The sequence below is a fragment of the Pristiophorus japonicus genome, chromosome 10, assembly GCF_044704955.1.
Source record: "Pristiophorus japonicus isolate sPriJap1 chromosome 10, sPriJap1.hap1, whole genome shotgun sequence".
Taxonomy (NCBI): Eukaryota; Metazoa; Chordata; class Chondrichthyes; family Pristiophoridae; genus Pristiophorus; species Pristiophorus japonicus.
The window spans coordinates 30,497,536-30,523,459 of record NC_091986.1 but is presented as its reverse complement, the minus strand read 5'-3'; the positions used below and the strand labels follow the sequence as shown (position 1 = coordinate 30,523,459).

The following is a 25,924-nucleotide window of genomic DNA, read 5'->3' as shown; positions in this document are numbered from 1 at the left end:
AGGGCCTGATGGACTGCATCCCAGAGTACTTAAGGAGGTGGCCTTGGAAATAGTGGATGCATTGACAGTCATTTTCCAACATTCCATTGACTCTGGATCAGTTCCTATGGAGTGGAGGGTAGCCAATGTAACCCCACTTTTTAAAAAAGGAGGGAGAGAGATAACAGGGAATTATAGACCGGTCAGCCTGACATCGGTAGTGGGTAAAATGATGGAATCAATTATTAAGGATGTCATAGCAGTGCATTTGGAAAGAGGTGATATGTTAGGTCCAAGTCAGCATGGATTTGTGAAAGGGAAATCATGCTTGACAAATCTTCTGGAATTTTTTGAGGATGTTTCCAGTGGAGTGGACAAGGGAGAACCAGTTGATGTGGTATATTTGGACTTTCAGAAGGCTTTCGACAAGGTCCCACACAAGAGATTAATGTGCAAAGTTAAAGCACATGGGATTGGGGGTAGTGTGCTGACATGGATTGAGAACCGGTTGTCAGCCAGGAAGCAAAGAGTTGGAGTAAATGCCGACTTTTCAGAATGGCAGGCAGTGACTAGTGGGGTACCGCAAGGTTCTGTGCTGGGCCCCCAGCTGTTTACACTGTATATTAATGATTTAGACGAGGGGATTAAATGTAGTATCTCCAAATTTGCTAAGTTGGGTGACAGTGTGAGCTGCGAGGAGGATGCTATGAGGCTGCAGAGCGACTTGGATAGGTTAGGTGAGTGGGCAAATGCATGGCAGATGAAGTATAATGTGAATAAATGTGAGGTTATCCACTTTGGTGGTAAAAACAGAGAGACAGACTATTATCTGAATGGTGACAGATTAGGAAAAGGGGAGGTGCAAAGAGACCTGGGTGTCATGGTACATCAGTCATTGAAGGTTGGCATGCAGGTACAGCAGGCGGTTAAGAAAGCAAATGGCATGTTGGCCTTCATAGCGAGGGGATTTGAGTACAGGGGCAGGGAGGTGTTGCTACAGTTGTACAGGGCCTTGGTGAGGCCACACCTGGAGTATTGTGTACAGTTTTGGTCTCCTAACCTGAGGAAGGACATTCTTGCTATTGAGGGAGTGCAGCGAAGGTTCACCAGACTGATTCCCGGGATGGCGGGACTGACCTATCAAGAAAGACTGGATCAACTGGAGTTCAGAAGAATGAGAGGGGACCTCATAGAAACGTTTAAAATTCTGACGGGGTTGGACAGGTTAGTTGCAGGAAGAATGTTCCCAATGTTGGGGAAGTCCAGAACCAGGGGACACAGTCTAAGGATAAGGGGGAAGCCATTTAGGACCGAGATGAGGAGGAATTTCTTCACCCAGAGAGTGATGAACCTGTGGAATTCTCTACCACAGAAAGTTGTTGAGGCCAATTCACGAAATATATTCAAAAAGGAGTTAGATGGAGTACTTACTACTAGGGGAATCAAGGGGTATGGTGAGAAAGCAGGAATGGGGTACTGAAGTTGCATGTTTAGCCATGAACTCATTGAATGGCGGTGCAGGCTAGAAGGGCCGAATGGCCTACTCCTGCACCTATTTTCTATGTTTCTATGTTTCTATGTAATCGGAAGCAGCGCGAATTGGGTGCGATGACATCTGTGTCTCTTTCTCCGCTCTTTCTTTTATACCCAAGCTAATCTTAAATGTAACAGAGTGATTTGCAGAGAACTGTATAGCCGTGATCTGGTGGCAAGTTAAGGGGGGTGGATGCTCGGCATGGAAGGAAATTTGCATCTGACAATGAACTTCAACTGACTCAAATGGGTCAAAATTGCCCCTTTTTGCAACGCCAGTTATTGCCTCGGGGTGGGGGGGGGGGGCGGCGGGCACTCATGGGGCGGGATACACTTTTCACCCGGGGTGGGGGGGGTGGGGGGCGGGAGTGGGGAGGGACGGGATGCTACAGGATCTTGGGAAATTGCCTCAGATGACATCATTGCCATGGTCAGTGATTCCTTCGTGCCGCGTGCTGATCCCTTTCCGCCCCGCAAGGCAGGCGCGAGCGGGCGTCAGCGCCAGCCTCGTGGGTCGCGAAGCGGACCCACATCCGCTCGCCGGGGCGGAAGTTAAAGGAGAGGTCATGAGTGCCTTGCGCCGCCATTTTGGCAGTTTTGCCACCTCACCAGTCGACTCCAATTCCTGTGTCCTAGCCACCATTGTGCGGCCCGGCACTCTGTTTTGGCTGCCTGGCTGCGGCCTTGGTACCACGTTGCTCTGGTGGCTAAGTGGAGGCCATCAGAGGCTGTGCAGAGTGCGCAGCGGCCCGCCCTTTAACTGAAGGGGAAGGGTGTTGAAACGCATCAGCGTTATGTGAACCCGGCCGAAGAGAAAGTGGAGCACATGAGATTGCTCTCCACTTCCTCTGAGGGGCAGTAAGGCCAATTCAGCAGCTAGGGCGAGACTTCTGTGCTGGGTGCAGGAAGTACTGCCCCAACCAGGTTACCACCTCCAATTGGGGCTCAAGGCAATTTCCAAGAGTATAAAGCCTAAATCTGAATGCTATGACCCTACAATAGCTATTCTAAAGTATACTCTGAGGGATCATTTTGACTGCATAGCGCCCGTTTTTCAGGCGCTGCAGATTCCCCTAAGACCCGAAATGGTGGTTAGTAAGTTTGCCGCCATATTTGGCAAGGACAAACAAGAGGTATCCATTACCCACACCTAATGGTGGTGTTAGGTCATTTACATATGCAAATAGGGGGCCTAATGCCTGTTTCAGGTCTTGGCTCCAACATTGGTTCTGTGGGGAGTGTAATGCATGTAAACTTGTAGATTCCTTGTCCAGCCACCAGAGAGCTCATCCCCTGGAGTCCCAAGGGATCCCACAATCCCTTGGGAGCACAGGTACTTAAGGATGCCTCACAGGCTGGAGAGGTACTCTGGAGACCTGCAATAAAAGACTAAGGTCACACTTTACTTTGAGCTCACAGTATCCAGTCATACTCTTCATTCATATATAACAGGGAGAGTGCCCAAAAATGGGTCCTCCTGAATTTATCACCTGATGACTTTCAAAGACCACTGTCATCAGGGTTTTTGCAGATACACTCAGTAATTATTAGCTTGCAAATCAGAGCTGCTGAATTTTTAAAAAACACAGCCTATTCTCAACGCTGCTCGACAGTGACTTGGTCAGCACCTTTTCAATGTTATTAAATCTAACGAAAAACCATTGACCTGAAACATTAATTCTGTTTCCCTCTCCACAGATGCTGTCTGACCTGCTGAATTTTTTCCCAACATTTTCTGTTTTTATTTCATTATTTCTGATGTTTAAATACAATCTTTAGATTTTGTTTTCCTTTTACTGCCAATTTTCTTCCCTCCACTCAGGAAATTTGACCGAGACGTGACCATCCGCCCACCTGAGCCAGTGGGAGATTGGTAAAATGACTACAGGGATATGTGGCTGATTTCAGCTCTCTATGGCCTTTCCCTGGAGGGTTCACAGTCTCCCAAAGTTAAGGTAGGAGGGAGGTAGAACCTGAGCAGAACTTCAAAGTCATATGTTCTGGATGGTTTGTGGACTATAGACATCGAAGCTAATTCCGACTTTGCCCTCAGCCAATGCTCACATACTTACACATCCAACAAGGATTGTGACCAGGAGAAAGTCCCATTGCCAATTTTCCACCACCCCTAAACCAGGAGCACCACACGATTTGCACCTGAACTGAGACAAGCTAACTCAGCACGGACTGTGGATGAAACCTGGCATCTTTCTGGTTAAAGGGCTTGGCTACTCGTTAAAGTCGACTCATGGAGACACCCCAATGGCAATCTTTATGTCATGTATGTAGACCATGTATACTAACTGAAGAGTCACAGAAGGTGTGCCACCAGAGGGCATTGCGGTGGGAGACCTGAGGCTCACCTGCATAGGTGTGCAGGGCCCAGTATAAAAGGCTGCCCTCCATGCTTGTGCCTCACTCTGGAGTTACAATAAATGGGACTAAGGTCACAACAGCTCAAGTACACTACTCGACCTCGTGGAATCATTCATAAGAGTATTAAAGACATAACAACTGGCGACGAGATTTCGAACTTTCACGCAAAAATGACTAATGTTGGTGCATTAGAAAAGTTCTCAGAGGGTGAAGATTGGGAAGCCTTTATGGCCTTTACGGACCAATATTTCGTAGCAAACAACCTGGTAGGCGATGATCCAGCCACGCTGGTAGATAAGCGCAGAGCTATCCTGTTGACCAGTTGTGGGCCCATGGTCTACGGCCTCGTCAGGGACTTGCTTTCACCAGAGAAAACAATGACCAAGTCATACGAGGAGCTGAAAGTGCTAATTCGGGACCAACTCAAACCGAAGGAGAGCATCCTCACGGCCAGGCATCGATTTTATACACACCACTGCCCCAAGGGCCAGGAAATCGTGAAGTATGCTGCCGACCTCAGGAAGCTGGCAGGACATGTGAATTCGGTGCATCCATCGCTGATGCGTTGCGGGACGTCTTTGTAATTGGCATCGGTCATGAGGCCCTCCTTCACAGGCTACTGACTACCGAAATCACCGTCACTCTGCAAAAGGCCATCAGCATTAGACAGGCGTTCATGACCTCAAGCTGCAGCTCCAAGCAGATGATGACTCATTCTCAGCAATCAAACCCAGCAAGTACTGTAAATAGAATGGTGCCTTTCACAGGCAGAACTGTTGAACGTGAATCTGCCCCGGGCAGAGCGTACAGGCCCCCGAGTCCTTTAATTCAGAGTCCGCCGAGGGGTGCAAACGTAAGTCGAGTAGCACCATGCTGGCATTGCGGAGTTAATCACAGGGCTCATGAGTGTCAGTTCAGAGACTATGTGTGCAAAGGCTGCAGCACAAAGGGCCACCTCCAGCAAATGTGCAAAAGAACTGTGCCTCACCACATGGAAGAGGAGTCAGCAGATGGCTGTGAATCCAGTGAGGATTAAGAGGAGATGGCTAGAGAGGCAGCTCAGTCCCAGGACGAAGTGTATGGAGTATATACCTGCACCACAGATTGTCCTCCAGTGATAATGGAAGTCGAGATAAATGGCATTCCAGTCTTCATGGAAGTGGACACGGGGGCGAGTCAGTCAGTAATGAGCCAGGAAGCCTTTGAGAGGCTATGGAACGATCAAGCTGAATGACCCAACCTGGTGCCGGTTCAGGCAAAGCGGCGCACCTACACCAAGGAACTGATATCAGTTGTTGGTATTGCGGATGTAAGTGTATCCCATAATGGCGCGATGCACAATAAACCATTGTGGATTGTTTCAGGTGATGGACCAACGCTACTTGGAAGAAGATGGATGGGGAAGATTCATTGGAACTGGAAAGACTTCATCCCTCCAGCGATCAACATTCACTGTGCTCAGAGGCAGAGCAAGCCCCCATCTTCGGTTGGACCAGGCACCAGAGAGCAGATCCGCGCAGCCCCCGAGGCACAGACCGCTCATCACGACTGCGTGGCGATGATCCGGCCGAGACGACCTGAACGCACCTTCCCGGTTTCAGTGGCAGGATTCCTGGGGAGGAAGATTGGATCCGAGGGCGCCTTCCCAGCTTCAGTGGCAGAGTGCCCTGGGAAAGAGGATCGCGGCAGTCGACATCATGGACAGGGAAAAGATGGCGTCCAAACCACGAGGTGCAGCGCTAATGGAGCAACGACACGTGGTTCCACGCAAGGAAGACGATTGAGGTAAAAGTAGTAAGGCCATTTTAAAGGAGGCCAGCAACCCGCCATTTTTGAATTAACTGCTCGAAATTGGTAACCAATGTAAAAGTCCAGCTGTAATGAACAAAATGTTGTTGAGCGGTGTCAGGTGCAAATTACAATCAGCCAATGTAGCGGGCGAACACCTAACAGTTGTATACAGGTCCAGCGGGCTACCCAATGCTGTAGCCTGCATCTCCGGGACCAGAACGATGTATCATAAAGTGTCCCCACAGCTGACAGACGTAGACAGGCTGCAGAGATCCCCGGAGAACAGAGACACCGGTAGCGATACCCTGCCTCAGATCGGTTTAACATTGCAGGTACCTGATGGCATGAACTGCCACAGGCCAGAAACAGTAAGCTGCGCCTATGCTCGCAGTCAGCTCCCGTCGCCCACCACCCGGGTGGAAAAGGTGCAGCCCACAAACCCACTCGCCACCACGGCAATGCCCAAGAGCGAAGGGTCACCTGCAACGGCTCCTCCGAATGGGACCTGGACCAGCCAGGATCCCAAACTAGAGAGTGCTCACAACAGAGCCCTCAAGGAAAGCGAGTCAGCAGTCCCCTGCGAACTGCTAGACAAGACGAGGCAGTCCCACCGTCGCTTAGACGAAACACTCACTCGCTCAGACCGTTTCCCAGGGAGCAGCAGCGACACTGTGCAAACGAAAAGGACAGGGAGGTCACAGACACATCAGCATTATTTGGGCCTGCCTGACACTAGGAGTAATGGCAAGAGCCTTGAACTCTGGCAACTCGAGCAAAATGAGCTCACCTCGCCCACAGACCCACTAGCATGGGGCGCTGCGCCGCTATCAGACGACCCGGATCTCATCCGGCCGTGCTGGAACTAGACTGTCCTTGTGTGCCTGTACTGATATACCTGTACTGATCATGTAAATGTACCACACAAAAAGAAACCCAACTGTCATCCACCCAACAAATGTACCAAGATGTAAATGTAAAACCCATGTGACGGGCCATTACCATGATCTCTGTGTGGGGGGGAGAATGGAGTAGTCATGGATTCACAACCAGAAACCACTGGGACCTCCACTGACAACAAATCTCACTACCAACCCATCCAAGCGAGAAACGACCTTCCAATGGTCAACCAAGAAGAGCAAAGCCCAGGTCACTGTCAATGTATGAGTCAATGTATGAGTCAATTTGCATTAAAGACTTGGGGGGAAGTGATGTCATGTATGTAGACCATACTAACTGTATAGTCACATAAGGTGTGCCACCAGAGGGCACTGCGATTGGAGACCTGAGGGTCACCTGCATAGGTGTACAGGGCCCAGTATAAAAGGCTGCCCACCATGCTTGTGCCTCACTCTGGCGTTACAATAAATGGGACGAAGGTCACAACAGCTCAAGTGCAATACTAGACCTCATGGAGTCAGTCAAAAGAGTATTAAAGACATAACACTTTCGAAATCCAATGGTAACATTTCTGCCGTTTGACTAACTTAGAAAAGTAGAATCGGGTATTAAAGTGGAACAATGTACATGCGTCTATTTTTTTTCCCTAAAATTGCCCAATAATCCTTAATTATCCTTAAAAACCAACCTATTTAAACTTAAGAATATATAAAAATCATGGAGTTCTCATTATTTGCTGTTGGCAAGGACACTGCTTTCAGTAACATCTTAGCCTATTCTAAGATATGGATGGGGAGAAATTCATGTTGTTAGCGCCTCCCGTTAGCGCCCCGTGCAAATGACTTCTCGCCTGGGGCGTGGCGCCGCTACCTCCTCCCGTGAAATTCCGCGGGAGTTAGCGGAGGTGCAAACCAGTAGCGTCCTGCCGGTAGTGCCCCGGGCTACTGCGCTGGGGATTATGATGTCATCAACGTGTACAGCGATCTGTTTTCGACCTGGAGCGGAAATTCTATAGCGCCCCACGAGGCCGCCGCGGGCTATGCCCGTGCCAACTTCGCAGGTTGCGAACAGGGCCTCCCTCCGCACGCGGGGTGAAAATTAAAGGGGAGGTGCGGCAGGCATTTTTTTAAAAAATGGACAACTTACCGGTCGCGGCCATATCTTGTCCAATTCGCGGGATCTGTACCGCGATGCTCCCTTTAAGGGGAGGGCCCTGTGCTCCTGCCAGCGGTACATAGTGCTCCGCGTAGCACTGGAAAATTTCCGCGCTTAGCGCCCCAGTCTTGACCCCGAGAGGAAGTGGAGCACGCGACATTGCGCTCTATTTCCCTCGCAGCGGTTACCACCTCCTGAATTTCGCCCGGCGTAAACTTTCTAGAACAGTCTGACAACACCCTTTCAATACAGAATGTTGGCACTGTCCATATCATTATTCAACTGCTGCACTAGAGCGCATTTACCTTAATAACTGAGGTTTCCATTCTGGAAGGGGGATTTTGTACTTGGGCTGCTGCTGCCATGTTAGCGATAGTGGTAAGGTGGTTCATCTGGCTCATTGCCATGGTAACTGATGCCGGAGGTAGGCTGACAGGAATAAGTGGATGGGGCATCATCATGAAGGGGAGCTCCAGACCTGAAAAGCAAAAGATTCATTTCAAGAATTATTTGTCCAACTGATGCTGGGTATATAAAGCAGGTTAACAATAATGTATCTACAGGATATTCAAAATATTCAGGAATCTGACTTTAATTATTCATGTTCCTCTACTTTTTCAGTTGACTTTGTTGTTGTGATGTATCCTTATATACACCTGGTCCCATCTGCCTGTTTAGGATGTAGAACATCCTATATCGCTATTTTAAGAGTCGGGAGTTCTCCTGGTGTCTTGGCCAATATTTATCCCTCAACCAACACTCTGGCAAACAGATTAACTGGCTATTTACTTCTTTTTGCTGTTTGTGGGAGCTTCTGTGCGCATATTGGCTGCTGCATTCGCCCACATAATAGTGACATCATTTCAAAAGGACATCACTGCCTGTGATGTGCCTTGGGACATCCTGAGGGTGTGAAAGGTACTATATAAATGCACTTAAAAAAAATATATAGTTCTACATAATACGTACGTTTCCGAACAGTTGTATGTTTCAACATATAATGGGGGTGATTTTAATTATCGGGCGCCACTTGATCCCGCCAGCAGGAGTAAATGTTGTGGGCAGGGCCAAATTAACATGCCTCTTGGAAGCTGCAGCCCCTGACCAGGCTACCTGCTGTAACACCCCGGCTGCAGGACAGTGCAATATCGTGCCAGCAGGGAGCTAGGCTCCGGGGAGGGGAGGGGAAAGGGCGAGCAGGAAGGGATGGGAGTGGGAGGCTGGAGCGACAGCAACCACATTATTCTTGTGGAGTGCTCCTGCTCCTTTTGGCCATACAGAGAACATTGTAGACGACTTTCTGAGGCCTCTTACTCTTGACGGCCAGGTTTAACTGAGTGGAGCACCTACAGTGCACGCTCCGCCCAATTGGCTCTCAAAATTCCATTGGGGTCCTATGTAGATCATGGAACCCCCATTTGCATTGATCTGTCAGGTTCCCATCAGTAGGCCTGAGTTAACATAGAGGTGGAGTGGTAACTGGCCGGTAAATCAATCACCTTGATTCTAATTCCATTACCCTCATTTTCCGCTGGCGATGGAATTGCTCCTCTGGAAGCTACAATCCCTGTAGCAATCAATGCACTCTCCCTGTTATTCATCCTGACAATGTTAGTCTTCATGTAATATACACAGGAGTTTTGACCTTTGGTGTATAATTTCTCTTTATTCCTGACAGCTGACCCCATACAAACAGTGAGCAGGCAGAGTCACTGTTGTCAGACACCCTGTTATGTGAATAGAGCATTGTAGAAAACCCAGTATCTGCACTGCCAGCAATTATGGATGCTTTGAAACCCAATGGAAGAGTTTGCAATATGCAAATTCTAAAAAGTGTATGTGCACCATAAATATAAACATTATTTGAGAGTGCATCAGAGGCTGTACCAAGTTATTGAGGTCCAGAAGATGAGGTTCACCACAAAAATGTCACTCTCAGTACATGAGACATATATAGATATAACTGAAACATTTTAAAGTCTACCAGTAATAGACAACAAGTATACCATTATTGGCAAACTAAGCATTAACAAGCAACCTGTGGCTCTGCCATTCAACTGTTTATACCTGTCTTCATTTTTTCCAGACAATATACACACATGGCCATTAGCAAACAATCATGCAAGAACCCCAATTCAAGGAGGGTTTCCCCCCATTCCATTGAGATAAAAGAAAGTGTAGACTCCATAGCTGCTCAGAAACATTGTGGATTTGATGAGTTAGACTCAAATAAGATCCACTGTTCTGAGAGCATGTACTCATGGTTAAAAGGATGTATTCAATTTTCATTGAACTGAATTGAGCCACATGTCTCATGTACCATTGCAGGGATGGAGATGGGTGATGTTTGAACAGTGGGAAATGGAAATAACTGAAGGTGTTCAAAGGCTGAAATCATGAAGAGGAGAACTCAGGAAAAAAAGCATTTTAAATTTCATATACAGAAATTTTATACATAACCATGTGTGGAACTGCAAACAATGAAAGGATTGGTTAGTGTGCAAACGTTGTTCAAAGAGCACAGTGATTGAACAAGGTTCCCTGGATCTGAGCTCTCAACAATCACTTTTTACATTTATATACTGCCCTTCAATGCTCTTTAAAAGAGGAGGGGGAGTGGAAACTGAGCCGGAAGTAAGGGGACCTAGGGGGAGGAGACCAAAGGGACAGTTGAAGAGATAGGAGATGATTGCATTTTAAGATTATGAAAAGGTCTGGTATATCTGATACAGGCAATTGTTTCACTATTACAAAGGATGCAATATCAGGGGACACGAGTTCAAAACTAAGATAGGATAAAGTAAGAAAGTCAGGTCTTTCCTTTGCACAGATAAGTAATTAAATCGGGAAGGACATTTGAAGAGAAGAATAAAAATAAGCTCAAAAGGCAACTAGATCTGATTCTGGAGAAAGAATGAATTGAGGGATATGGGGAGGAAGGGTGGCGTTGAGATCAATCAAATAAAAATCTTGTCCTTCAAACTATAATATTTACACGTGTGTGACATCCTGTGATGGAGTATCTAGTTTGAGTACATTTCGAACAGATATAAATTACTTACACCAGCAGTAAATAGAGGCAAAAGTCACAAAGAGAGATAGATTCACACCAACCAGAACTGTGCGTCCTATCGAAAGCTCCTGCATTCTCACAGCTCAACACAGAAAGGATCAACACAAGGTGCATAATGATGCTGAAATAATGAGTCTGCATTAATCGAAGGATAAAGATTGCAACATTGCTCTATAAAATATTTATTTCACATCTACTTCAAACTTGTTTTTTTTTTAAATATGATTTAATTTGTGTTTTTTTTTTAGTCGTGCAACGAATACCTCCAAGATGCAGTTGATGTTCATCTCTATAATGTGATTAAATAGGTGCTGGCAACCTTTGGCCCTTGCAAGATATAAAGTCGTCTGCAGCACATTGTTAACTTCCTGCTTGTTCAGCATTCTTATCCAACATGGGGTTGGTTAAAAAAAAAAGAATATGGCATACACAAGGACATCTGATGACACAGAAGGTTGTCCTCACCATTGGGTAATAAGTGGTTCTGCTGGAGGGAGTTGAGGGAGTGGTTTACTGCGAGATTGTGCTGGCTGGAGAGGGTAGGATGACTGACAGAGCCCTGTGCGGATGGAGCAGTGGGAGACTGCAGTTTCTCTTTATCCCAGGAGCCATCGTTGCTACCTGCAGGATAGGAAATAGAACACATTGTGAGTGAGCTGGCCTTCATCATCGTTCTTTCTTTTTCCTCTGCCCAACTTTCCTACCCTCGCCAGCTGCTCAACGCCCTGTATCCTTCTCCAGGGTTGAACAGTGGGAAGGCCCATCAGCCTCTGTTTCTGATCACCCTGTAGGAAGAGAGAGCCAAGCAGTAGTGAGCCAAGCAATGTCACTTTTCCTATCTCAAAAATGCAACATCTCGTTTTTTTTTTGAACAATATCCAGAATAACGGCTTCCCAGACAACTGCAGATTAGGTTCAGTGTGATCAAATGGAACTCAGCCCTGGGGCCTTATATACAAGGCTCAAGTGTTTCTATCACTTATGCTGCCAACCAAAATTCATCCAGCATAAACTTCTTTTAAATTTACTTACAGACCAACTCAAGCTCAGGATGGGCCAGAGTTTGCTCTAAGCAGCAAACGAACATTGGAAGTCGTTCATTACACTGGCACTTGCCCATAGGCATGGCAGGTTCCTGTCAGCCAAACATCCAAACAGTGTGGTGCCCTCTACTGGGCATCTGGGACCTTTGTGAACAGGACAAGCAACTGCGTGGCTCCTTAACCAATCGGATTGAAGAATCGTTAGTGAGCAGCGCAGAGTCTGAACCAGGAAGTGTCAGTTGCAATATTTCATTCAATGGCAAATCAGCTACAGAAAGAGAAATAAAGAGAGGGAAAGAAAGATGGGATTAAGTGAGAGAGAGGTAAAGAGACTGAAAGAAAATATTACTTTATTTTTAATCTTCAACAATAATTAAAAGCTGAAGGAATGAGACTCCACACTTGTAAAAGTTAATTTTCAGTGCCAGAGAGGTTGTTTAGCAGCAATTAAGACTTAACACACCATTAAAAAGGTATTTACAATGGAACGAATAATCCCAAACTTTTTTAAATGGCATAGCCTATGACTCTGGTTGAAGGCTTGGCATTTGCCTGGTATATGATTCTGACACCATTTACAACTTGTGAGAAACTGCTGCTGCAGAGTTCTGAGATCAGTTGTACCACTGAAAATAATGCCCGTAGAAATTTACGAAAGACAGTAAAGTATATGGGAGAATGGGAATGTATTTAGGGGCGTATGTGTCTCAGGTGGATGTGCTAGCTGTGACAGGAACATTTAAAAAGCGCGACAGAGTAACAAAGTGTTGAGCACAGGACCTTCAGGAGCAACTGGGGTAAATTATCATCTTCACTGCATGGGGGGTAATTTCATGGAGCTGAAACCCGTTTAATTTTCATACCATTGATTTAATTGGAATGAAAATTACATAGAATTATATCATATTTACAGCACAGATACAGGCCATTCAGCCCAACTGATCCATGTCAGTGTTTATGCTCCACTCCACTTCATTTAACACTATAAGCATATCATTCTATTCCTTTCTCCCTCATGTGATTATCCAGCTTCCCCTTGAATGTATCTATGCTATTTGCCTCAACTACTCCCTGTGGTAGCAAGTTGCACATTCTAATCATTGTCTGGGTAAAGAAGTTGGGTGGATTCTGTAACAGGCAGACGATCCATTTTGCTGGATTACCACTTATGCGTTGAAAATGAAAATCTACTCCACTGTCACCATCAGGACCCCTTCTTAAATATCAAGCCATTATCAACAACTGTCATACATTGCTTTTGTCTATATCTGTCCTCCTGTTGATTCTTGTGACTCATTTCTCTTTTGTTTGAGCAGTGAATGCCAATGAGATCTTTGACATGGGCCCAATATTTTGAGGGACCAGGCTTAAAAAGCATAGGCAAGTGCAGACATAATCACAACTGAGCTGCAAGGCTAACAGTATCAGTGTTAATGATAATCAGCTCACTAGCATCGTGGGACTCCGAACTGCTCCAGACCAATAATCCCAATAATGCCATCAAGACTCATTATTCAACCAAAAATAACATGTTTAAAAAAATAATAGAAAAGGGTCTACGGTGTCAGTATTTCTTCAGCCATTGGCTGCCCTACTCACCAAAAAGTATATTTAACATTATTTAAAAAAAATGTTCAATGACTACTTCCCCTTCAACTAAAAACATATGTGCTCTATTTGTTGACCGTTTGCCTGCTAAACCCACAATTTGAATAATTGTTTCCGTTTATCCACAGAGTTTACTGGATAATAAGGTGCCCAGAGTTTCAGAAAGTAGAACACAGCAATCTTTTTATTTCCCTTATTTTTGTAATTATCAGTAATATCATTTTACTTTTCCAAATGAGTGTGCGGAACATGTGTCCTGCCTCTTGCATAACTTCAGCTCATGCTGGGAGTAATTAATGTTAATAGGAAACTCTAGCAGAGATTGGGCCACTTTGATTTTCTTCTTCCCCACCCCCCACCCCCCCAACCCCCAGCCGCCTCCCTCACTTTGTAGATCCCATTGGTTCTTTGGCTGCCTTTAGATTGAATTATGTACAGTGTTAGCGCTGAAGGCTCCACAAGTGCACAGCAAGCAATAGCTCCAAGGTAAACCGGTTGAGTTGGCCAAGGCTGGCACTGGCAGGAGCTATTTTTTTTTTTTAACAGGCCCTACTTCGCTCAGCGCTGCCCAATTTTTGGAAGAGGTCGTCAAGCAATCATTAGCTTCCTCATTAACAGGCATAAAGGACCTAACGTTTAAGATGGCAGCCTGATTATGGTCCATGGCCAATATGGCGCTGGATGTATTTTAGGCTGTGTTAGAGCATGGGACATTGCCCCGCACAATTGTTCCTTTCTGTCCCACTTTTCTGCCCATAGCTCATAGCTCATCCAAAACTCTACTGCTCGCATCCTAACGCGCAGCAAGTTCTCTCATCACCCATGTACACGCTGACTTACATTAACTACAGGTCCATCAATATCTCTGTTTTAAAATTCGGATCCTCATATTCAAATCCCTCCATGGCCTCGCCCCTCCCTATCTATGTAACCTCCTCCAATCCTACAACCCTCTAGACTAACTCTGCCGTGCTCTAATTCTGGCCTCTTGTCCTTCGGCCCACCATTAGTGGCCGTGCCTTCAGCTGCCTAGGTCCTAAGCTCTGGCATTCCCTTCCTAAACCTCCCTACCTCTCCACGTTTCAATTCTCCTTGAAGACCTTACTTAAAAGAGAAGAGAATTTCTCTCCCAATATTTCACAGTTACCAGTTTGCCTTCATTTAAGTAAAAGCTTGGCTCTGCCATTTATTAATCAACATTAACATTCTAGTAAGGTAGACACTTCTCACAAAACGATGTGTATTTATGTCTTGAGAATACTAAATGTTCTAATTTCCAGTTTTGTTCAAGTCTACTGCCTAAATTGCATCTGTATGGCAGATCGACTTAAATCCACATCAACAGTATATGTCTATTATACTGGATTTTAATGAAACCAAATTGCCTATGAGTTCCAGCGACACAAAACCTATTAATTTAGATTTAATATGAATTAAGACTTAATACAGATAAAAACCAGCCTGTATAAAGTATGTTGGGAGCCTTAATGAATATTAACTATGAACTGCTCTGTGATAACCGGCTTTAAAAATGAATAGGCTATAGATTAATTTAGACTAGAGATTGCACTCATTACTTTACAGCAAATCTAACATTTTGAGTTACGGAAAGAAACCAATAAATTAACAATGATTGCAGTGGAACAAGTTGTACAAAATTACAAATCTGTGCTTGCTCATGAGGCAGCAGCTCAATCCAGCACAAGCTAATTTCTTGTTTGTGTTTCTAATTAAATAGACATTTTAGCCTCGAAATTCAAGAACCCACACTGCTGCCAGAAGTGAGGTGGGGCAGAACTTCTGCCCACCTCTCTTCTCCTGACCCCACCCCGAATCTATGTGGGGCGGGGCGGGGGGGGGGGGGGGCGCTGGTATTTGCAGCATAGGGCGGGCGCTCACACCATTTACAACAACAAGTTACACTTATATAGCGTCTTTATAAAATATTCCAAGGAGAATCACAGGCAAGTTATCAGCAAAGAAATGGACATTAAGCCAAAGAAGGAGACACTAGGACAGCTCACCAAAAGCTTGCTCAAAGAGATACGTTTTACGGAAAGTCTTAAAAGTGAAGAGAAAAGCGGAGAGGTGGAGAGCCTTAGGGAGGGATTTCTAGAGTTGAGGAATTTGGCAGCTGAAGGCACACCCATCTTTGGTGGGGTGGAGGAAGTGAGGAATGGACAAGAGGCTAGAACATAAGAACACAAGAAATAGAAGTAGGAGTAGGCCATTCAGTCTCGAACCTGCTCCGCCATTCAATAAGATCATGGCTGATCTTTGACATCAACTCCACTTTCCTGCAATATCCCCATATCCCTTGATTCCATTAACATCCAAAAATCCAACAATCTCTGTCTTGAGTATACTCAATGACTGAGCTTTCACAGCCTTCTGGGGTAGAGAATTCCAAAGATTCACCACCCTCTGAGTGAAGACATTTCTCCTCATCTGAGTTCCAAATGGCCGACACAGTATTCTGAGACTGTGACACCCTGGTTCGAGGCTCCCCAGCCAGGGGAAACATCCTCACTGCATCTACCCTGTCAAGCCCTGTAAGAATTTTGTATTAGAATTGGAGGAACACAGAGTTTTTCCAGATGTTTGCAGGGCTGGTGGAGGTTAGAGAGATAGGGAGGGGGACAAGGCCAAGGTGGGGCTTTGAATTTTAAAATAAAGACATTGGCGGACCAGGAGCTGATGTAGGTCAGCAAGAACAGGTGCATTGGGATAAGCTTAAGTTTACAGTGCTCCTGGGGTGCCAGCACACTGGGCCGGTCTGGCCTAAGGGCCTCAATGTAAAATTACTTTTCTGCTCCCTCACTCTTGTGCCATTTTTATCATGACAAACATGTCTCTGAGATTGACTGCAATTAGGAGAAGGCCCACTTACAGCCATCATACACCGATAATGCCTGCTTCATGCAGAGTTGATAACTGTTGGCTGTTTGCTGGCAAGAGTTCCGGGGAACCAGCCAGTCATCAGCTGTTAAAACAGGTGTGTGGGTGGCTGTCAGAAGAAAAGGCCAAAGAAGGAGACTGTAGTACAGGTGACCAAAAGGTTATTTTAAGGAAGGTCTGAAAGAGGAGAGAAAAATGGAGTGGTGGAAAGGTATAAGAGGGAATTCCAGAGCTTGGGGTCAAGGTAGCTGAAGGCATGGCTCAGTGGTTAGCAACATCACCTCAGAGTCAGAAGGTTGTGGGCTCATGTCCCACTCCAGGAACTTGAGCACTTAAATCTTGGCTGACACTCCAGTGCAGTGCTCAGGGACTGCTGCACTGTCGGAGGTGCCATCTTTCGGATGAGACGTTAAACCGAGGCCTTGTCTGCTCTCTCAGGTGGATGCAAAAGATCCCATGGCACTATTTCGAAGAAGAGCAGGGGAGTTATCCCTGGGTCAATATTTAACCCTCAATCAACATAACAAAAACAGATTATCTGGTCATTATCACATTGCAGTTTGTGGGAGCTTGCTGCCGCGTTTCCCACGTTAAAACAGTGACTACACTTCAAAGAGTACTTAATTTGCTGTAAAGCGCTTTGAGACGTCCGGTGGTCGTGAAAGCTGCTATATAAATACAAGTCTTTCTATGGCTGCCAATGATAGGGCAATGAAAGTGGGGAATGTCACCACCACCCCCAGTCCCACCTCCCTCCTCCATATAGAATTCCTAAAAGCGTTCAGGGAGGGGAAAAAATATGACCAGAACAGTTTTCACCCAAAGTTCTACCCCGGATTATGATAATTCCACACCTATAACAGGCTGGAATTTCTATACCTTTGTATTTAATGCCAACTTTATGTCGTTGATTTTTGTTGCTGTTTTACCACCACTCTGGGTGATAGCAATAAATATGCTGACGTGACCGTGACACATTTTGTTTTGTGCTGGGGCCTATGAGTTGCTGTGTGACGTCTGCAAAATCACAGCCAGGCTTAAAAAGAAAGCACAACACCCTATAACTTGCAATCGCCTGTTTACTTGTGTAAAACCCCATTTGTAGTATGTTTAAAGCAACGCTAAATCATTTGAGGCCTCCATATTCTTGTGCAATGGATCCATTAGAAACAAACACAACGCAGTGAAACCTTTCGAAGGCTTAAAATTAATCTCACGGTTCAATGGTTATAAACTGCTTTTGTGATTTTATTAAATGTTAAACCTGAACCCTTCCCACCCACAAATAAATGATGGTTTTGCTTCAACCAACCCTCGCCAGATACTCATTATCCATCATGCAGTTCAAAGCAGAGACTTAGCTGTCTTTACTCACTGGAGATACTGGAGTGTGTAACACACTTGCTTGGTTTGGATTGGTTTCTTTGCTTCTTTTTGGTCTCTAAACCCTCACATTCACAACAGAAATGACAACATCTGTGTAGAAACGGAAAACTAAAAGGGAGGGGATCAGAAATTGAGGCAACCCTTTGCTTTGAATTAAAAATGTGTTCAGTGTGCACACCTCCACTTTTATTCTTCTTCAACTACCTGTCTGCTGGCATAAGTTGCTATTAAGGCACCAATATTGTACCACTCAAAATAAATGCTCTTCTGCAGTGAATAGACTTTCCTCAAAGCTCAAAGTTGCGATTCCAAAACAAAGGATGAAAAAAAACAGAAAACTGCTGAAATGTTCCTCTCCATTACCAAAAATATGAGTTTGGGTAGAATAACTTATGACACAAACAACCATACACAGGACCAGTTGTCTGAAGTTATGCTCCTGGTGAAGAACCTTCTGAACCACAAGAGCATATTGGAAAATCATGGCCAGCAAGTTGGCAATGTCAGATGTAACTGACCACAGGAGAAGCTCCATTCGGGAGCACAATTTCAGAAAAATCGTGATGAGATCCATATCGACTTTCAAACTTCAGCAACTACAACTTGCATTTATATAGCGCCTTTAATGTAGCAAAATGTCCCAAAGTGCATAACAAGAGCGTTATGAATAGAAACGTTTGTGACACTGAGTCTCAGAAGGAGATAGCAGGACAGGTGACCAAAAGCTTGGTCAAAGAGGTAGATTTTAAAGAGCATTTTAAAGTAGGAGAGGTAGAGAAGTGGAGAGGTTTAGCGAGGGAATTCCAGAGCTTAGGGCCTTGGCAGCTGAAAGCAATGGTGAAGTGATTACAATTGGGTGAGTGTGAGAGGCCAGAATTGGAGGGGCGCAGAGATCTGGAAGGTTGTAGGGCTAGCGGAGATTACAGAGATAGGGAGGGGGCGAGGCCATTGATGGATTTGTAATCAAGGGTAAGGATTTTGAAATTGAGGCGTTGTCGGACCGGGCGCCAGCGTAGGTCAGCAAAGACGAGACTTAGTGCGATATAAGATATAGGCAGCAGCGTTTTGGATGAGCACAAGTTTACATAGAATTTAGATCTATTTGGATTAAATTCATTTTACCTAAGTTCTTCTGGCTTCTAGTTTTAAAAGAAATGTTACAATGCAATCTTTTGTCGAACAGTTTGTTCATTTTTTTTTACTCTTTCAGTGTGTTTATACTGTCACTGTCGGTATGAGACTTACAGGTTTCATCCTGCTTGAACAGCCAGCCTCACGCTCAGGAGAGAGCACTGCACGTATGTGTTTATTTACATGCCCAAAGATTCACTCCCAGCTGCTACATGTTACATGCTTCTGAAGTGTAGGCTGGAGTGCCCGCACTCCAAATACACTCAACATAAGCACTGCATACCTGTAAAGAGTGTCATGGAGGCCCGCTGGAGTTAGACTGCATGGCATTCTAGGCAGGCACCTCCTGGGGATCTCCAATCACTCCCCTTCAAAGTCAGGTCATAACCCACCCAACTTCTAAAGTTGTAGTATAAATACACCCTGTTCAGGTGTGAAATCATAATGGTAAAAAAAAATTCAGAAGTCTATGAGCACCAGTGTGTTTTCTGGTCAGCTTCAGAGGGAACCTTTGTCTCTTCACTAGCTGTAGAAAAATCATAAAAGCAATTCTAAAGGATGCATTTACAATTCTGCGACAAACAGCCCTCCTCCCTATCACTCGTATGTAATGAAAATTGCCTGGGAATTTTGTCCTCTACATATAGCAGAGCAATAACCTTGGCAAGGGAATGAAGCCAAGTATGATACAAAGAACAAAAGAAACATTTTGTTGTTTTGCTCATCATGAAAATCAGATGAGATGCAAGCAGGAAAGATCAGAAGCTGTGCAAAGATGCAACATCTCGCATAAGGGTTTCCATATCTGTCTTAAAATAGTGACTATTAGATGCCTTGCTGTTGCAATGGACCTAGGTGACCTCTCAAACTCTCTATCCAATATCAACACCAGGATGAACCAAAATCTCCTCCAGCTAAGTAGTGGCAAAGCTTTTCACCTCCCACAAACACTTGCACCTCTCTAAACAAGATTTTATCAACTTCCCTGACTGTCACTCCAGGATAAGCCGAGAGGTGAGGAAACTTAATAGCCTCCGTGATCCCAAGTTCACCTTTCCACCCCTCGTCCAATCCTTCAGCAAGACTGCTTTCTTTAACTTGTGAAATATCCCGCCCCCCCTCCACCATTATCTCTGTCCTTCTGCTGCTGAAACCCCGAATCATGACCTTTATCACCCGGAGACAGGACTTCTCAAACATTCTCCTTTGACAGCCTTCCCTCTTCCACCCTTTTTATACAAGTCTCCCAAAATACTGCAACCTGCTCTCACACCCACACTATGACCTGTATGCCATCACTGCTGGCTCCCTCCCCAAATTCAGATCCATGTGGCCACCACCCTCCCTAACTCAGCGAGCTCCTCCAACTGCATGTCCCTGCTAGCATTCTCTGCTTCCTTTGACACTGGCTTACTTTGTTGTTCCTTGCTCCCTCGACTCAACCATCTGTAGCTGCTACTTCAGCCTTTACGCCTCCACTCTCTTGTAATGTATTTGTTTCATGGTTTTTTGCTTAAGAATTCATAGCAACACATTGCTAGTAAGAACTACTTGGTTTGTTAACAAAGGTTTAACAATCACACTACACATTACCAGTTCATCCACTAGGCTCACAACTGCATACCTCATCGTGGATTACCTAGACCCAAGTGACTGGGGTTTTATTGAGTCTCATGGACAACACGTTACTGACTAAGCCACTCATAATGCAACAGCTCTGCAAGTATTTTAAGTTAAACCGATAAATCAAATGACCCCTTATTAAAGGGGCACTAAAACCGACAAATTAAACAAATTAAACTTTTAACATTAAATGGATCAAATTAGAAATTGGCTGCCAGGGGTGATGATGCACTCCAGTCCCTCCAGTGCCCACCTCTCGCGGAAGGCTGCAAGTGTACCGGTGGACACTGCGTGTTGCATCTCCAGGGACACCCTGGCTCGAACATAACCACGGAAGAGAGGCAGGTAGTCGGGCTGAATGACCCCATCGACCACCCGCTGCCTGGACCGGTTAATGGCTACCTTGGCCGTGCCCAGGAGCAGTCCTATGAGGAGGCCTTCCGACCTGCCCGCTCCCCTCTGCACAGGGTGCCCAAAGATCAGGAGCGTGGGACTGAAGTGCAACCAGAATTTGGGGAGCAGCCCCTTCAACTATTGGGACAGAGGCTGGAACCTGACACACTCCAAATAACCACAGAACACAGACTCTTCGAGACTGCAGAGATTGCAGGTGGCCTGGGAGTCCGTGAACCGACTTAAATCCGATTGCACGGAACTGCCCCATGCAACACCCTCCAGGTCAAGCCCCCAATAATTAAAGGGAGGACTCCCATATAGAGAGCACTCCATTGGGGACCCCCGCCTCCTCCGGATGGCAAGATGGTACGCCATGGCATGCCCGGACGGCAGACGAGGATGGCAAAGTGGAAAGTATACAAGAGCAGCCCGCACAGAAAATCCCTCCGCGCAGAACTGAAAGGCACAGAGAGGAATTTCCCGGAGGAGCCTCAATTTATGAGGCGCCGGCTCCCGGAGGTGGTTTAGGGGCTTGGCGCCGATGAGGAATTCCTTTCGGACGGGGGACAGTTCAGACGGGATCGCCCTACATGCTTGAGCCTCCTCGATGCACCTAATGGAGTCAGGGCCCAGCGCTTTTTTTAGCAACTCAATGGCATTGGTCGCGCGCCGGACGTTAGCGCAGGATAGGCGCCGTGCCAGCTCTTCTGGCACCATCCAGCCCGCTCCTCCAACATCCAGTAGGCCCCTGGGCCTTGTGCAACAGCTCTACAACTCGTTTTGTAGAAAACAAAATAAACATTAAATCAAGTGCCCCCTGATTAGAGGGAGGGGAGATTCCAAACACTTTTCAAATGCCCTTTTTTTTTAGGGCAGTAAAAGCACACAAATTATACAAGTGTCCCCTGGCTAAAAGGGGGGGACACTAAAACCCTGGTACAATAAACAAATTAAAATTTGGTTGCCGGGGGTGATGGTGCACTCCAGTCCCTCCGGCGTCCACCTCTCGCGGAAGGCCGCAAGCGTACCAGTGGACACCGCGTGCTCCATCTCTAGGGACACCCTGGTTCGCATGTAACCGTGGAAGAGAGGCAGGCAGTCGGGCTGAACGACCCCCTCGACCGCCTGCTGCCTGGTCCGGCTGATGGCCCCCTTGGCCATGTCCAGGAACAGTCCTTCGAGGAGGCCCTCGGACCGACCCGCTCCTCTCCGCACAGGGTGCCCAAAGATCAGGAGTGTGGGACTGAAGTGCAACCAGAATTTGAGGAGCAGACCCTTCAAATAATGGAACGGGGCGGCAACCTCGCGCATCCCATAAAAACACGGAACACAGACTCTTCCAGACCGCAGAAATTACAAGCGGCCTGGGAGTCCTTGAACCGACTTAAAAACTTGTTGCACGGGACTGCTCCATGCACCACCCTCCAAGCCAAGTCCCCAATAAATAGTGGGAGGACTCCCACATAGAGCGCACTGCATTGGGGACCCCGCAACAGCTCAACCAACCTGTGAGCATACTCACAGGTGCATACATTACACTCTGTAATTCACTACCTCAGAACCTTCACCTCATGGTCTTCCTTGCAGGATTCAAAAACCTCTTTAAAAACCCTTCTCTTCAACCATGCTCCAGTTCCTTCTATCTGCCTCGTCCCACCAGCGACCCCCCGCCCCACCACTACCCATCTCTTCCCTTTCTCGCTCCTGCTCAATGTCAAGTTGGTCAACACCCTATTAAGGACTTTGAGACTCTGAATGTGAGGGGTTGGATACAAATTAAAGTTGCTCATCAAATCGGCAACTAAAAATACGTTAAAAAATGTAATTATTTGAACTTTTTTTTTTACAAAAAGCTCACGCTGATAGTTTTCGATCAGCTTTAAATATTTGCCCAACAAAGGAATACAGGGAGGCAAGTGGACTTGTTTTATACTTGCTTATTCCATGTCTAGATCTTTATTCCAGTGGCATTGATGTTTCCTGAGCTTCATGCTTGCACATTAAGTTCAGTGTCAATCTTCATATACATCAGATGAAGATTCAATGTGGCTCTGACAGGGAGGATAGGCCAGCTGTGTCCTAAGAAGCTTTATTTATGCTGAGTCTTCATAGTTTGCAAGAAAAGCACAAATCCTAAAAAAAATGTTCTGAATAAATAAATTAGTTTGGCCAGTGCAATGAATTATTGATACCCCCAGAGTATATGTATTTGAATAATATATAAAATGTAGCCCCCAAACTTATTCATTAAATTGTAATTAATGGAGAATTTATATAATTACAAGGCATCGCATGTTTTAATTGGTTTCTTAAACGCAGACCCCCTTCCTGCAACCATCACCACACCCCCCACAGAGTGAGAGATTACCATGACCCAAGAGGAGCTTTAAATAGCCTTGCCATTTTATTTACTCACTGTTATTAAAATAGTTTATGTTTTAAATTGCAGGGATTATATTTTATTTCATTTTGCCCTAATCTTTGAGCTTTGCAGAAAACTGTCCAATTGCATTTGAAACCAACAGATCGGTGTTTCCAATCTGCTTCAACCATTTTACATTACATCGGATTACATCGGATTACAAAGGATATACAGCACAGAAACAGGCCATTTGGTCCAACCAGTCCATGCCAGCGTTTATGCTCCACTCAAGCCTCCTCTCGTCTTTCCTCATCTAACCCTATCAGCATGACCCTCTTCTCCCTTCTCTCTCATCTGCTTGTCTAGCCTCCCCTTAATCACTCCCTCTGGTAGCGAGTTCCACATTCTCACCACTCTCTGGATAAATAAGTTTCTTCTGAATTTCCTATTTGATTTCCTGATGACTATCTTATACTGATGGCCTCTAGTTATGCTCTTCCCCACAGGTGGAAATACTCTCTCTGTATTCACTCTATCAAAAGCTTTCATCATTTTAAAGACTTCGATTAGGTCGCCCCTCAGCCGTCTCTCAAATAGACACGTTATTAGCACGGTACATTTTTGTAAAGTGCAATACGAAGCAACACTTAAGACTTAATGTGCTTGGAAAAGATGTGTGACTAATTTGGTTTTTGGAGAGAGTATATTGCCAACATGTAACCAGGGAGATAAATAGGGACACAGTTTTAGTCCAAATAAATAGCTTTGTATTCCCTTCAAATTGCAAAAGTTTTGGACGTTTGGCAATGCAGAACATGTCACGAAGTTAAATTTGTTTGGACTTGGAATCTTTGTCCATTAGTCAAATCCTTGCGTCACGTGTTTCCATAGATGCTGGCTATCCTTTGGTACCTTTCCCAATCAGCCATTCTTCATGGGTGAGGCTGAAGCTATTCAACAATTAGAGGCAGCATTGGTGAGCTTGTTCCTGTCCTGACTTGACATCTACACATCTGCGTATTGCAGCAGGGGTCAAGGGCGAGTGATCAGGAGCACTAATCCTGGCCGATATTTTTATTTCCTAAGCTAGGGACACAGAAAGTAGCATCCTTGGTGAGACCAACTGACGCAGCTCAAACAAGGATTGTGTCCCAGATCTTTCTGGGTAGAGCACTTACCAACTGAATCTGCAGAGAATCAAAGAACTCTGTGTTCCTCCAATTCTGGCCTCACACGCATCCCTGATTTCCTTCGTTCCACCCTTAGTGGCGGTGCCTTCAGTTGTCTGGACTCTAAGCTCTGGAATTCCCTCCCTAAGCCTCTCTGCTTCACTACTTCTCTCTCCTTTAAAACCCTCCTTAAACAGCTTCATATTCCCTTCAAAATGCTAAATGGTGGATGTTTGGCAATGCAGACGATGGCCCCGAACTTGGTGGAAGCTGAGATCCTGACGGTAATTTGGGCGGAAGTTTCACGAAAGAATCCTGGAAAGACGGCTCGGCGGCAAAAATGCGACTTGCACCCTGAATCTGGGGTAGCAGCCGGCGGTAGCTCCCATTCTCGGCGGCAAATGCAATCCTCGGCAAAGTACCGTTGAGGATTGAGTCGAGCACAGGGAGGGGAGAACTGATTAAGTAAAAAAAATTCAAAAAATAAAAGAAACACCAGAAATCTTTCAGGGGACCCCCATCCACTTGAATGGCTGCAATAAGAATAAAGAAAAGTGGACTAATCTTTTTTTGCAGGTCTTCATACCTACCGTTGAGATCAGACCTGCCTCCACGCAGTGGTATTTTCCCCTGCTGCAGCGGAGGACCGCCCGGACCAAACTGGCAGCTCGACATGCAGGAGGACACTTACGCACGTTGCACACCGGCGGACGTCAGCGGACGGTTCCCAGCGGTCTTCCCTCCCCGCCGGTGGGAGGCCTCCAACAAACTCGCTCGGAGGGGAGACCGCCCAGAAAACTCGGCGGCAGCGGGCAGTAAGTCCACCAATTTCGGCCCCTATGTCACTAAGTTACATTTCATAGAAATTGGAATCTTCGTCCATTAGCCAAACCCTTGAGTCACATGGGAGGACTAAATAATTAACTAAGCTTTTGGTCACCTGTCCTAATGGCCCAGAAATCCCTCTGGGGGTCTTCCCGCGGGCAATTGCCTCCTCGCTGGATATTTTTTACGAATTTACCTGGTGGTCTAGGAGGCGCCCTGATTTCCGATGGGGAGGTCATCTCCTCCCGCGCTGTGAAGTGCGCTCCCGTGCAGAGGGTCCCGACACAGAAGATGCAGTCATGTGTGACTGCTCAGCCAATCAGGTAAGTATTTCACAGGTTCCCATTGATAGCACTGAGACTCGCGTAACTACACGTTCTCAGTGCTATTAATGGGAACAAAAGCAATCACACAAAATAATAAAAAATAAAAAACAGACCACACATATTTAAAATTACTTGAAATTAAAGTTATTATGTCTTATAAAAATAAAATATTTTCCTGATTTTTAAAAAAGTTTTTAAAATTATGGTTAAAAATAAACTTACCGTAGTGGGAAGGGTTTTTAAGAATAAAATAAACTTACCGTAGTGGGGAGGGTTTTAAAGTTATAATGTTTTTATAACTTTATTTTAAAATGTTTTTGTGTATTTTTAAACACTTGCACCTGTAAAAGTAG

The 25,924-nt window shown here is 45.6% G+C and overlaps 1 protein-coding gene across 9 annotated transcripts in view; it reads right to left on the bottom strand.

The window, feature by feature from the left end:
* Positions 1 to 25,924, bottom strand: part of dachc (dachshund c) — a 662,558-nt gene that overhangs the window by 177,659 nt on the left and 458,975 nt on the right. For 7 of the 9 annotated variants that reach the window (XM_070891740.1, XM_070891739.1, XM_070891743.1 and 4 more), the window contains 2 exons: positions 11,270 to 11,425; positions 8,037 to 8,209 (listed from right to left, as the gene is read on the bottom strand). In XM_070891740.1, the coding sequence (XP_070747841.1) occupies positions 8,037 to 8,209; positions 11,270 to 11,425 (329 nt within the window). The remainder of the gene's footprint in view (positions 1 to 8,036; positions 8,210 to 11,269; positions 11,426 to 25,924) is intronic. The other 2 variants (XM_070891746.1, XM_070891747.1) reach the window with 1 other exon arrangement.